General features: G+C 38.6%; 2 protein-coding genes across 2 annotated transcripts in view; both read right to left on the bottom strand.

Moving 5' to 3' along the window:
• Positions 1-2,827: 2,827 nt before the first annotated feature.
• LOC135468763 (ninein-like protein) lies at positions 2,828-6,776 on the bottom strand. Its single transcript, XM_064747177.1, has 3 exons — positions 6,715-6,776; positions 5,796-5,917; positions 2,828-5,044 (listed from the first exon to the last, which is right to left on the bottom strand). Exons 1-3 carry the CDS (start codon positions 6,773-6,775, stop codon positions 4,853-4,855), a joined length of 375 nt encoding a protein of 124 aa, XP_064603247.1. The 5' UTR covers position 6,776; the 3' UTR covers positions 2,828-4,852.
• Positions 6,777-6,796: 20 nt separating this feature from the next.
• The window catches only part of LOC135466908 (ninein-like protein), a 34,142-nt gene continuing 25,615 nt past the window's right edge, over positions 6,797-15,323 (bottom strand). Inside the window, exons 18-24 of the mRNA XM_064744660.1 lie at positions 14,638-14,695; positions 13,824-13,953; positions 10,616-11,028; positions 9,402-9,566; positions 8,183-8,506; positions 7,591-7,711; positions 6,797-6,919 (exon numbers count right to left, since the gene is read on the bottom strand). Coding sequence (XP_064600730.1) covers positions 7,622-7,711; positions 8,183-8,506; positions 9,402-9,566; positions 10,616-11,028; positions 13,824-13,953; positions 14,638-14,695 — 1,180 coding nt within the window. The 3' untranslated portion in view covers positions 6,797-6,919; positions 7,591-7,621. The remainder of the gene's footprint in view (positions 6,920-7,590; positions 7,712-8,182; positions 8,507-9,401; positions 9,567-10,615; positions 11,029-13,823; positions 13,954-14,637; positions 14,696-15,323) is intronic.

Genomic DNA, 15,323 nt, shown 5'->3' with positions numbered 1-15,323 from the left:
AGGTCAATGTCACTAATTGTGACGTCATATACGTTCAGATTATATGTATGTTACGCGTACATGATTACTGATCTTACGTGCGTACCAAGGACATCGTCGTTCTACCAAAACAGCTCTTTACATCTTTAACCAAAAGTAAAATGCTTGTATGAATTTAAGAGGCCAAGACTCTTTGTGTAATGAGGGTTTCTGTCTTACTGGATTCAGAATAATTCCATTCAGTACACGTGGAAAAGGTCTGTCAGCAACCTGCGGATGGCCGTGGGTTTCTCCCGGGCTCCGCCCGGTTTCTTCCCACCAAAATGTTGGCGGCCGTCATATAATTGAAATATTCTTAAGTACCGCGTAAAACGCCAATCAAATAAATTAATCATTCAAATAAATCAATACACGTGCCGTCTAATATATAATCTGGTTAAACTTACCGTTTGTTTTCATTTGCAGTTATTAACCATATACCACAAACTGCCGTATAATCACAATATTTATGGTAGTTTGACAGACTACTGCATCACAAAGAAACACAAGGTGTATGTGTGCCTATGATTTTATTCATTTAAGTGATTCGTGTCTTACGCTGTTTTCAAGAATATTTCACTTGTACGACGGCGGTCAGCATTAAGGTGGGAGGAAACCACAGGGTGTGGCTATGGATATGCGTTGTACCGTGCTGGTTCAGAGTTAATGGAATCAAAGATAAGTGCACGGTCCCAAATGCATAGCACTCCATACCATTCGGCCAGGGAAGTGCAACCTGATGCACCACACAGAAAATCAGCAGCGACACGCCAGAGGCTGTCGAACTTTGCGGCTTGAAATCCCCGAAAGGTCAATGACATAAAGATGTACCCAGTGAGTTTAAAAATGTTTTAGGAAGTAGAATGGCTCGAAAAGTCAATACACCCAAATCATCAGCGTTTGAAGAGCGGACCAAAGGCTTATTTACCGTTTATCTTTTAAAGGAATACACATCGAGAGCATATTTGTGAAGTAAAAAAACGCCACTTTGTGCATTTAGGGTTTCTGGTGTTTCTGGAGTGATAAAAATGCCGGAATGGATAAATGTATACTAACCTCATCAAGAGAGATGTCATTGGCCTAACATATATGTATTAGAATGATCGTAGAGAGAAGAAAGTTTTTGATAAATGGAATAGGGTTGCTTACAATAAGAGATTCCAGCTGAGCTGTCCAGTGATATCAAAGGAAACACTATACTACTGGTAGCAGGATGTCAGTCGCCTAAGATCAAAGGGATAGGTACAGCTTGCACTTACATGGCGGGATACCTGGGACCATTAAACATCAATGATTTATAACCACTTCAATGATTTCTGCTCTTCAAACAATCAACTAAAGAGGACAGATAAAAATCAGGAATTAACCGCGACTCTTCTCAAGCGAACCGTTATGACCTAAAGCAGACAGAGATTTGAGATCAATCAGATCCATCGAAGCTTCCCTCTTCTCTCACATCAAAATACATTCTAGCTGAATGTGACAAATTATAGTAAGGTCGTGCTACTCAAGAGACAGAAGGCATTGTCAATGAGCTAATAAATCTCCAAGGCTCTTTCGATCAGCCTCGGGGCTATATGCAATCACTAGTTATGTTAAATCTTCTATACGCCTTGTTCTGCAGGCATGAGTTTTCAAGGTTCTCTAGGCCTTACGCATAGCCTTTAGTCAGTAGAATTCAGTGCATCTCTGAGAAATTTAGTATATATTTGACCAGGGTGTGTTACTGAATGTTCTGCATTAATTTCTTAAGCAATATAGGGCCAGGTTAATGGATAACGGGAATTACAGTTCGTGGTACACACGTAAGTCATACAATTTGCCCAAACAGGAGTCTGTTTATTACCAAGCCCTATTGCTCTTTCTATTCGTTCCATGCGAAATCGCAACACCATTCAAGCTTAATACTGTATATAATTCGTGTTTCACACAATACGTAATAATATTTTATTACATTTACCCAAGCCTGGTTGTGGAAGTACATGTAGGACAACAGGTAAAGCCCATAGGAAACAAAACCACCATAAGTCACCTCAAAAGGTCAGGCGGCACCTGATCTGAACACGTGATTCCACCAGTGACAGCCAACACTGTGACCGAGGTCCCACAATGTGACCGAGAGAAGTTAGTTTATGACAATCAGCAGATTTTCACCACGCCATCAGTTTCCGCATTTAATGGCTTCCGAGAATCTTATTTATTTTTAACTGTCGCTTTACATCGTACTCAAGATTTCTTCACTTGATACTCGACGTCATTTATGTTCATGTCGGGGGGTATGACAATTGAATCACCTCACGTTAATAGCGTGTATTAAACCCGCCCCTGAACCACACGATGGCATTTCCAGTAACTCTCATTACACAGTTTATATAACACCTTCAACCAGCTAGCCAACATGTTTCCAGGTTAATGTTTACTACAAACATCTGCTTATTTATTTGATTGGTGTTTTAGGCCGTACTCAAGAATACTTCACTCATACGACGGCGGCCAGGACTATGGTGGTAGGAAACCGGGGATACCTACGACCATATGCAGGAGACCTTCCCATGTACAGCTGGACTTGAACTTACCGCTACTGCATGGGTGAGAGACTCCTTGGTCACTGCGCCGCACCTCAAACACGGAGGCCCATTTAATACAAATACATGTATATGTAATAAATAAAATATATAATTCTGGTATTCATGGAATACCGCCCACTGGACCAAAGATAACGAATTCAAAGGAGAAATAAATTCTTAAACTGTTTATTCCATATAAATATAAAGCAACAAAATAAAACTTAAGGACGTATTAAAACCACCAGAAACAAACTCATCCGCAAGGTAAATACTATATAATCATACATATAAAGAAAACTGTCAGTGAAAAAATGATTATCAGTAAATGTAAGCTTATAAGATGGAAAATGGCACACAGCTGTAAGAAACAGTTTCAACACATTGTTGCATTTAAAGATATTTAAAATAATATGAAACGGTGAAAAAATATTATCAATAAACTAAACAGATAATTCGGTGAAATGTGAAATGTAAAAACAATATAATGGGTATATTGTGGAGATAGTTCATTATCACCACGTAGATGATGGTTTTGCTAATTTACACTGTACTCCTATCATTTATGCGGACATACGGCTTAATAGGGTCAGATATGACAATAACCTTGGACTTACAGCAAATGATAAGATAAAAACTAGCGAATCTTTAAGATTGCAGACAAATATCATGGTCTATTCCTGAGAGGCCAAAATGAACAAATAAGCACTAAATTGGTCATGGTACACTGCGACAGTAAAATAATGTAAGGCGACTATCATAAAACTTAACACGCCACTTCTGAGACAGATAAAAGAACAGTCACCAAACAATGAAGCTGCAAAAAAGTATCATAGAAAGGAAGGACACTGGAGTTACAGTCACAAACATTCAACTTCGTTTTTCTTTTGTCGTAAAAACGTCTGCATATGTATGTATGTGACAGCATTTATGACAAACGTTACACAAAATGTATGTTTGTATGAAGTTTTGCAAACATTGTACATAGTTTACGTAAAACAATTTCAGATGAAATTTAGGCTGGATATGAATTTGCAAAACATGACAGTGTCTTTCTGACAACATACAGTGGAATACTTCAAATATCAGTCACTATCTGGTTATCATGTATAACTGCACTTAAAAAATAACAATGTAACTGTACATATAATAAATAAACATTACATCAAAAAATTTCGAAAAAAAAAAATACAACCGAGATAGGAATGCACTGGGGAATCTTCTTACATTAAAAAAATAAATATATTGCACATTTCAAATTATGATAGTAACATACACATGTAAGATAAATTTATTTTTTAACTTTGAGTCGTAAAATATACTTTTTTTTTCTCATTTTGGAGCATTGTAATGATCATTGAACATTGACCATAATGTACTAGACACAGGTCTCTATAAATATAGACAAACATTCCAGTATTTATAATGATGTAACTACATGCATAATCCCCTAACGCCCTAATATCACAGAATGAGGACAAGTATATAATGATATAATGCACTGATAAACACTTATCACCCCATGGCTGTACTGCTCTGTGTGTCCCATGGGAAAGGCCTTGTTCTATGTGCCCGATGGAAGATGTCTCGTTCTAGTGTAAGTGTCCAATGGAAGATGTCTTGTACTATGTATTCCATGGAAGAGGTCTTGTTCTGTGTGTTCCATGGAAGATGTCTTGTTCTACATGTATATGTTCCATGGAAGATGTCTTGTTCTGCATGTATATGTTCCATGGAAGACGTCTTGTTCTGCATGTATATGTTCCATGGAAGATGTCTTGTTCTGCATGTATATGTTCCATGGAAGATGTTTTGTTCTGCATGTATATGTTCCATGGAAGATGTCTTGTTCTGCATGTATATGTTCCATGGAAGACGTCTTGTTCTGCATGTATATGTTCCATGGAAGATGTCTTGCTCTGCATGTATATGTTCCATGGAAGATGTCTTGTTCTGCATGTATATGTTCCATGGAAGATGTCATATCCTATGATCAATCTCTCACTACAAACACATATATAAGGCACATAATGCTGATGCAATATTCAATTTCAAATTAAATGTAACACTTTTTCCAATATCACCGTCAATGCACATGCCACAGCTTAACATTTGGACAGATTGCTGCACCTTGTACAGAGATTAACATTATCTTCAACTAAACTGACTTGAGATATACAGGTACACATAATCAATACATGCTGATAATCACTCGTATTCATTATCTTACACGAGAGGAAAATCTAACACTGACTTCAGAGCATGCTATGTCACCTAACTATGGCTGATCGGGCAACGCGGGTTGTCACATCTTGCCAGGCTTGGCATCTCTCAGCCATTTTGTAGTATTTCTCCTCTGCGTCTTTCTGTCTCTTCTCTGTGACCTGCAGGGCTTCCATTAGCTGGGCGTTCTCCATTGTCAGATCCCGCAGGAGTTTATCCGTTCTGATGGACCTCTGATACTGAAACATAATCAAAAACACCATGTCCTTCCGGCTTTAGCTAAAAGATAACAGAAACTGATTAGGACTGGTGCTCATGAACTGAAGACTGTGTGCAATGAGAAAACAGCATGACTACAAGACGTAGTGCTACTTCTTATTTATCTCTCTGATTCTTGTTTCATGCCTTACTCAAGAATACTTCACTAACATGCATGACATCAGTTAGGTTTACCAGTGGCGGAGACTGAAGAGGCCTTTCCCCACTACTTGTCAAACCTCCTGGGTCCTGTTATTGCCCAGAAGTCAGAACATTGTGCCTGCCATTACATCCAAGCCAACATACAGTAAACAGATACATCACCATGTTAAATACACTTGATGTTGCTTTGTAACATTAAACATGGGCCTCACAATTACAAAAGCCTGCAGCAAAAACAGCAAGACCTGGTTTTGAGCCTGCAACCTGACTAGAAAGGGGCCAAACAGCTGTTCCAAGAACATCACCTTTACAGGAGACACCCACTTTACTGTACACGTAAAAATGAAAATGCACCTTTCACATGTGTTTTTGTCGTGTTTTGATGTTTTCAAGATTTTTCAGTTTTTTTAAGGCTTTCCAATCATCTAAATGTCATCTAAATGGATAGCTTACATTTCCGACAAAACAGATTTTCAAGTTTCATTTTTATACCCTCCGCAACATTCAAAAGAAGGCTTATTCTACTTAAAGACGTATTATTTGATTACATAACAACATGCCGGCATGTACCTGGTTACTGAGTTTCTCTGCCTGCTCGTCCAACTCTGACCGGGCATTGGTCAATCGTCGTGACAACTGCTGAATTTCAATCTCAGCTTGTGACATTTGATGTTTGTGAATCATCTCAGCATCTGAAAGAAAGAAAGAGTTTATTTATCCGCACGTTGTGCGCCAAACTCCAAACTAATCCACTTACATGTTTATGTATACAACAGTGGTGAAGTATAACATGTGGTGAAGTATAACATGTGGTGAAGTATAACATGTGGTGAAAAACAGGAAATGCCCAGGATTCTAACAGTCTTCTTTTAACAGGGTCTGTGACTAAGAATGGAGCTAAACACGCATCATCCGTCACCTAACCATTGGTTAACCATTCACCTTCATGTACATTGTAGGTGGTCTCTAACAAGTGAGCTATTCCAATCTGGCTTGGATATGTTGAAAGTTCAGAGGTCATGAGTTTAAGTTTCATGCGAGCCAGTATTTCGGAACTGGTTGTGAGATATATATTTCAGTGTTAGAGTGAGTGAGTGCTTGGGGTTTAACGTCGTACTCAACAATTTTCCAGTCATATGACGACGAAGGAATCCTTAGGGTGCATGTACGTGTAATGTGCCTCCTTGTTGCAGGACGGATTTCCACCGCTCTTTTATCTAGTGCTGCTTCACTGAGACGACCCGCCGAAGCCATTATACTGATACGGGTCAACCAGTCGTTACACTATCCCCTTCATGCTGAACGCCAAGCAAGGGAGTTACAACTTCCTCTTTTAAAGTCTTAGGTGTGACTCGATTAAGGATTGATCCTGGATCTACCGGTCCCGAAGCAGACGCTCTACTATCCAGGCCGGTCAGTGTTAGAAATTCAATATACATTGATGTATTCTGAGCCATACATGTAGATGGCTGCAACTTCCTTTACTTACTGAGGACCGAAAATTTGGTTCGATTTTGCTCTTCTCGCAGTTTATTTTCCAGGCTCCACATTTTTTCCTCTGCAATCAGTTAGGCTAACTGAAGGCTGGTAAGCTGTTCCACTGTAGCAGGTGCCTCACTCCCTCCTCTGATGGACTGAATCTCCTGGGCGTGCTCAGCCTTGGTTCTCTCCACTGCTGCCATGGCTTCCCTAAGCTACAGACAGAACAAAAGGTTTTCAGAATACAGTAAATTTTCTATGCTGTAAACATATTGGCATATAACTTGAACAAGACAATATAAACTCATGATTTTGTGATGACTTCTCAGTGAATATAAGGATCTTTGTTTCACATAGTCGTTATGATTATCTTTGGACAGATGAAGAATCCAGGCCCATGTTGTCATGGAGTTCCTCAGTATCAGGAAACCACCACATAGAAGAGCTAAATACATACATATATGTGTGTTAACTAGTGACTGTATACAATGAATTTTTAAATTAAAAAAGAAAACTGAAAAAAACCCTAACATTAACAAAAAAAAAAAAAACACGACTAATAATTTTAGAGATAAACATATATAATTTAGTCTGAAGTTGAGGTCTCAAAATATTTGAAACTTACTGCACAAACATGTATAAGAAAAAATTGTCCAATTCGGAATTCAGAGTGAGTGTGCTTTTTTTTTTTTTTAACCCCTTCAATGATTTTTTAAATTTTCATTCTGAAAGATGACCTGTGATTTCTAGTTGTAACATTCATGTACATGGGTTTGAGTCGTCTCTAACTGCCTGGCTTACCTCTTCTGCACAACTCCTAAGCTGAACAGTGCACAGGTAAATTTTCCTTACGAAACAAGTTCTGTGATTTCTTATTGTGACATACCTGGGTTTGTGTGGCATCTAACTGCTGATGGCTATGTCTGGCCTCGGCTTAACTCCTCCATACAACTCCTCAACTGACTCTCCAAACTTTGCTTGTCCTCCAGCAATTTCTGGTAGCCATGCTGTATAATGAAGACAAAATCTTGTGATAAACTGATAAAAAGATCAAATGGTCTTCCACTTAAAATCTGTAATAAGAAATTCGATGTGAGGTATTTTTTGTTTGTTTTTTGTTTAATTTCTTACTTAACTAGTGTGGAACCCTCTCCTAGGACTGTTCTCTTTAATAGTCTGTTGGCCAGGTCAGTTGGTGGTGAAAAACCGGAGTGCCTACACTATACCACCACCCTTCACCAGGTAACAATGGTACAGCATGTTCACGTAAATATTAACAGAGAAGTCTTCTTCTATGCAAGACGGCCAACAAAACCAATTCTATACTTATTTCTGTGATAATGAAACCCTAAAGTTCAGATAACCATATTTGAAATGCTAAAGTAAATACCTTGTGAAGGTGTAAAAAAGACACAAGGCTAAAAGGGATGGGCAAGATATAGCATTGGAAGCAAATAAAATGTTTTCACGTTCCTCACCTTTTCTGCTGTTAGTAGCTCTTCACCTCTTGCCTTGCTCTGTAAGGCTCGGTCTCTGTCAGCAATCAACTGCTCCATGTTTTTCTGGTACTCATCCACTTTATCCTCATACAAGGTATGCTCAGCTCGCTTTTGTTCATGCAGAGTTCTCTCCCTTTTGGCTACATCAGCTCTTTCCTGCTCCAGCGTCCTTTTCACACGATCCAGTTCTTTTCTCACTCTCTCAAGCTCAATGTTTTCCCGATTATACTCAGTTTGCTCTCTTCTCAACTTCGTCTTCTCATTTTCCAGATTGTCTTTAAACCTTGCCAAATCCGTCATAAGCTGTATCAATAACAGACGAAGAGGTCGATGTAGCTGAACTACATAATCAATGTCAAAATCCACATTAGTATTTCAAGGTGGAGTATACCACATTTGCCACCACACTCGTCACACTGGCACCCAGTACACTGCCAGTACTTAACATCTACAAATCTAAAACCTGGCAAAATACCTGACCTCATCATCATGTCTGAAAAACCTCCTGACCTAAAGCCAAATTGAAGTTGAAAATAAATTCCATGATTAAACATGTTCGAACATCATTTTTATTCATCAATTATGCTTATAACAAGTCCGACTTAAGGAGTCTGACATCTCTAACACGTCCAGCCCTGTCTGATTGGACTGTCTGAGGGTTTCAGGGACTGTGTTACTGACCTGTCTGATTGGTCTGTCTGAGGATTTCATGGACGGTGTTACTGACCTGTCTGATTGGACTGTCTGTGGGTTTCATGAACTGTGTTAATGACCTGTCTGATTGGACTGAGGGTTTCAGGGACTGTGTTACTGACCTGTATGAGTGTTTCATGGACTGTGTTAGTGACCTGTGTATTGGACTGTCTGAGGGTTTCATGGACTGTGTTACTGACCTGTGTACTGGACTGTCTGAAGGTTTCATCGATTGTGTTACTCACCTGTGTACTGTACTGTCTGAGAGTTTCAGGGACTGTGTTACTAACCTGTCTAATTGGACTTTCTGAGGGTTTCAGGGACTGTGTTACTGACCTGTCTGAGGGTTTCATGGACTGTGTTACTAACCCCTGTATTGGTCTGCAAGAGGGTTTTATGAACTGCGGTACTGGCTGTTGTATTGGGTCTGCAAGAGGGTTTCATAGACAATGTTACTAACATGTGTATTGGTCTACCTAAGGGTTTCATGGACCGTGTTACTGACCTGTGTATTGGACTGCCTGAGGGTCTCATTTATCTCTCTCAGCTCTCTCTCCACCTGTCTGACCTTTGCCAGGTCCTCCTCAGTCTGCCTCTGTTTGGTTTCCATCAGATGCCTCTGTTCGTCAAATTCAGTCTGCATCTTCAGAATCTGAGACACAAAATTCTCCTGAGGAAAGGAGAAGTACACTGTAGGTCAGTAACAAGCTTCCACAGAACAATGAAGGATCTCAACAAGTCACCAATAGGCTTCAACACGACAATGATCATTCAACAACTCAGGTATGTATATGTTCAACTGATACATGTACATGAATTTCTAACAGATGAATGACATATTCAAAAGTTAAAAGCTGAGTTCAATGGATTAATGTATGAGTAGGACTTCAGTACGTCAAAGACTGATTTTAACACTTCACAGGTAAATAAACTAAATTTTCAGGCTGAAAAAAATTATTCACCTGAATCAAATTTAGTGTATGTGTTTAAATTACCCTAAATTCCTGTAATGGATACAAATGATATACTAATGAAGCCATGAAAAGTTCCTGGCCAACAATAAAGGTGTCAAAGTGAATCTATGACATGGGAACTACAGGGATGATGAATTTGAAAACATGTATTACTAGCAAGTAGAATAGAGATGGCTAGTGCACTGATGCTCACTGTTTTCACAGAATTATGATAATGAAAAGATAAAGGCGACCCTCATGATCTTAAAGGAAAAAACCTCTAAAGTCTAAGTAGGCATCACCAACTAGACCATTGAAAACTATGCACAGTGATATTTTCATTTATTTTTTAGATTTTTGTGAAAAGAGTTAAAGGCATTGAAACATTTGAATTCTAAGGTGGGCTATATCGACCATACTACCACAGTTTGGGACCGCTGACGTCACAGGAAGTTTATCCAACTCTAATCACGACACTGAATCTTGAAATAACTCTTTTCACTTATGATTAAAAGCTTATACTGAAATTATGTTCCCAAAAATTTCTTCCGTCTGGTGAACATCAAGAAAAAAGGTGTTGTGACGTTCAGAGATACTGTGAGCATGGCTGATAAAGTCCACCATAGAATTCAAATATTTGAATGCCCTTCCACACTCTTCAAAAAAAATCTAAATAAATATTGAAAGTATTTTTTCGCATAGTTGGCAGTTGTCTGTACGATGAGCTTTACTTCATATTTTAGCATTCTTTTACTTTAATAGCTACCTCACTTTCTTCTTTGACCTCCTGTCTGATCTTTTCTCGCAGTTCTGAGGTCAGTTGGTTCTGTATCTCTGGTGTCAGTTGTTTCCGTATCTCTGGTGTCAGTTGTTTCCATATCTCTGGTGTCAGTTGTTTCCGTATCTCTGGTGTCAGTTGTTTCCGTATCTCTGGTGTCAGTTGTTTTCGTATCTCTGGTGTCAGTTGCTCTTGCAGTTCCTTGCCCAATCTTTCCCGAAGCTCTCCCTCCTGCTGCGTAAGATCCCGTGTAGCTTCTTGCCCACGAGCTTTGCTCTCCAGAAGAGCATCCCTCGCTGCTTCCAGTCGCTCCCGTACCGATTTTATCTCAGCCTCTAAACCTGCTATCTGCTTCTCGTACTTCTGTACAAGCTCTTTCCTCTCAGCTTCTACCTCTTGAACTGAAATGAAAAATGAACACTTCAGTAAGGAGATAGCATAAAACTAAACAGACCCGTGTTCACTCCTGCTTTACAGTACTGAGGTTAGGCCACATGGAGAACAAGGGTAAATGAAAATACCGTCCAGGTAGATATAGACGTGACAAACTGAGTAGGGAAGCAAGGATTGCCGTCTGTTGTAGAGAACAAACTGGGAAGCATCATGCCCTTAATTAAGACAAAATGTTGACAAGCTTACAAGTGTAAAATAAATAGTGGATATTGCACAATAAAGGTTGACTATCACATATACTTTTCGAGTGAGGTGAAAATTTCCATCTTTCACAAGTAAAATATTTATGATATTTAACCTTCACTGAGCAATATTCTACTATTTATTTTTTGACAATATCAGCATTTTGTATATTTGAACAAATTTAAGCAATGTGTTTAGCTAAAGCCTTCAGAGACCTGTCAGGGATTCACAGAATTCCAATTTTTTACAACCGAGACTCGAAACAGAATTTTTTTTCTGGTCCAGATTGAGTTTATTTATATTTTAAACATCCACTAGAACATGGTATTAAGTTTAATTCCACTTTAACCGGTGGTACTTTTGTGAACGTGAAAGTGAGAGAGATAGAGAAAGTTTAATTTCATTTGAGGTTCATTTCTGATCATGGTTTTATTGCTGATAGGTACAGTTACTTTTACAAGTATATTATCCTGATCAGAGATATACATGTACACTGTATAACAAATGTTATAAACCATGGTGATGCATGTTCAGTTATTGGCTGTTATATTAAAGAAGAGAAAGGAACTAACAAACATGACGTAAGATACGCCTTATCCTGCTCAGACCAGAGGTATACATATATAATGAAACAATTATAAACCATGCATGTTCAGTTGTTACTTGTCAAATTTTGTCATCTTAATTAAGCAGTGTTTATGATGTTAAAGATTCCCCCTTCATCAGAAGGATAACTTTTTTATTATCATCAAAGGAACCCTCAAAGCAGCACTACAAAATCCTCACTTCAGATCACTGAATGGCCTTTACATTGCCGGTAAAACACTCATACTTCAGGAACTGGGGGGCCAAGATCACGCTGTGTTGCACGAAGTTCAAGGGTGAAATATCAGCTTCTCTGTATAGATTAGGAAAATGCATCTGAAAATGCCCCTACTGCTGGTTTTCACATGGCAACAATGTATCAGTAAAAGGATACATTTTCTATGTACCAAAGTTTCCTTGGAATTATTGGGTTGGTGATCCTTATACCTGATAAACCTTTTTGCTTAATATTGGACTTCCCAAACTGTACATTTCTGGCCCCTAAACAAGGGGCTCAAGTGGGAGCCTCAAGCTGGGGAGAACAGCTTGATGTCAACTTAAAACAGTGGCGGGGCCTCCGTGGCTCAGTTGGTTAGCGCGCTAGCGCAGCGTAATGACCCAGGAGTCTCTCACTAATGCGATCGCTGTGAGTTCAAGTCCAGCTCATGCTGGCTTCCTCTCCGGCCGTACATGGGAAGGTCTGTCAGCAACCTGCAGATGGTCGTGGGTTTCCCCCGGTTTCCACCCACCATAATGCTGGCTGCTGTCGTATAAGTGAAATATTCTTGAGTACGGCATAAAGCACCAATCAAAAAAAAAAATAATAATAAAACGGTGGCTCTTTTGGGGAAGATTTGATGACGTAGGTTTTAAGCAAAAATCTTTCCTTTTAAGCCTGTTATTACAAAATTAAAGATCTACAAAAATCAGTTTCAATTTGTCACCAGTCCATCACTAAACTAATTTAAATCACAACTAGTAAATTCACACAGTAGGCTAGATTCATGCAGTAATTGATTCAAACAGCTGCCTCCTCCCTATATATAACCAACTGATGTCCCAGCTTTCTATTCTTTGCACTGTAGTCAATAATTTTTGACACAAAGAATCCCTAAATCTTACATACAGCATCACACTGCAATTGCTTAGCAGACAAGGCTCTGTGCTTCTACTGGGTTATGAAGGTCAACACATGGATTTAATGAGGTAGCCAGATTAACCTGATTCTGCCAGACAGACCATACTGTTTACTGAACACAGATGATTATGTGATTAGCATTTCGTCCTACAAGGATGCTTGGTCTCAAATAAGGACAGTGACAGACTTCCGTGACGGCAGTTTGTCTTTGAACACTGCAGCTGGGGGAGCTACAGATTTGAGTCCACTTACTCAACCCATGTCGGGCCATCTTTATGTGATGTTAAAAACTGCTCAAAGCTACACCTATATTTTCACATGAAATTCAGTGCTTCTCCAAAAACTTGAGTATTTGTACCAGAAAAACACAGAACTGAGTTTTTGTAACCAGAGGTTTCAGTTTTTAACTCAATTTAACCACTGAACACCCAGTCTCAAATCGCATGTATGAATCTCTGCTTGTGTATATAGTGTGACATTAGACGTGATGTTGTGTCTTGTTGCATGATGTAAGAAATGTTAAAGTTGACTAAACTGGTATGATGACATCATTCTGCTAAGCTCGGATTAGAACATCATACAACAAAATGTTTCTTTTTGAAGTCATGGCATTGGGTTGAGTAATAATGAAAGTGATTACACTGGACTGAACAAAGGGTGTGGACACAATCCAACAATAAAGGTTAACCAGATCTGATCGCATGTATTCATTTGATTCAAGTTTTCCCCTTAAGAATATTTCACTTATACGATGGCAGCCAGCATTATGGTGGGACAGGGTTTAATAGTTTCATCGACTCCACACCATACACTGCCCAGAAGACCAGAAGAACTCACAGAGAGCAGCTTTCTCCTGAGAATGGGCCTCTTCCAGCTCTCTCTTCTCCTTCAAAAAGCGGTCCAGCAGTACAGCCTTCTCTCTCCCTAAATCCTCCGCAAACTGACTCACTGAAGACCTACGCCTGCCCTTGAAAACATACAATGTAAGAAACTGCATGTAGGGATGAACTACACAGACTTCACTATTTAATTTACTCAGCTCCATGAGAATCTGAGCTAATAACTGAGACTCACCTGACAGCCAACAATGTTAAAATGATGTGCATGTACATCATTTTATTACATAGGAAGACTGCAAACAAACCAGTTATAAAGCTCACAAATATTATATATCATATTATATTCTGTTGTTATATATTTTTATACATAAGATTTAACTGATTACTAGCCACGTGCTTGGAGAAAAATGTATCTTTACAAAAAAGAAACTTGGTGAACAAGTCAAACGAAATCACAATGGAAGTTATACACCACCATATATATCTTACATGTACCATTCTGTTTTGTATTTTATTTGTTTAAATCTTGTTTTGGAACATACTCAGGAATGTTTCACAGGTACAAAGGCAGTCAAATTAGCTGACAAACTGACAAAGTTGTGGTTGACAAGCTGACAAAGTTGAAGCTAAACAAGCTGGAAGATGCTATTTGTACTTATACCATGTAAAGTGCACAATGGCTTAGACATGTTTTAAGAGTGTGCCCTCTCAAAAACTACCAAACTGAGCTTGCATTGTGCACACGTGTATGAGACAATATTCTGCAACTATTGTAATGTTTTAATTGCTTAATAATTTATAAGCAACCATACCTTATCAGAAGCCATGACTGCAACTTGAGTTTCTTTCATTTCTCTGTCTGCCTGCATCCTGAAGGACAACATCACATGATGATAGGTAAATGATAAAAAAAATATATATATATATTTATATGTTTGTGTGTGTGAAACTGAAGTCAAATGTGATAATACATACAAACCAAATCAAATGTGATGATTCTCATACAACAGGTAGTGATTTCAAACATTCCTTTGATCAATACTATAAAAATGTTTGACAATTTCACACAGGTGGGTACATGTAGGCCTGTACGTATATGCACAAAAAAGCCTAAAATTTCACTGTTGGATTAAATAAAACAAATTAAGCAAATATCTGTAACACCTTGCTTGTTATGTTTAAAACAAGAAAAAACAATTGGAGGTACACGTATCTGTGTCAGGTCAATACTTTCAAATACTTGACTTAATCTTTGTGACCTTCAACTGACTGAATGGGAGCAGTATCTACGACTCTTAGTGGTCTCCGTCTGTAATTCGTTTTATCTGCCTTGGTAAAGCTGCTAGAATCAGTTTGATCTCTTCCAACTATATCTGGAGTACATCCCATGCCACATTTAGAGCTATTGCCCTTAAAATAATGGCAGAGTGTTTCCGTTCTTTGAAAAAAATCAAACCTTTTATCAATTTACCTGTGTAGGGTCCTATTAAAATGCAAT

The sequence above is a fragment of the Liolophura sinensis genome, chromosome 6 (genome assembly GCF_032854445.1).
Source record: "Liolophura sinensis isolate JHLJ2023 chromosome 6, CUHK_Ljap_v2, whole genome shotgun sequence".
NCBI classification, from domain to species: domain Eukaryota; kingdom Metazoa; phylum Mollusca; class Polyplacophora; order Chitonida; family Chitonidae; genus Liolophura; species Liolophura sinensis.
Note: the sequence above shows the minus strand (reverse complement) of the source record. Positions and strands in the feature narration are given on the sequence as shown.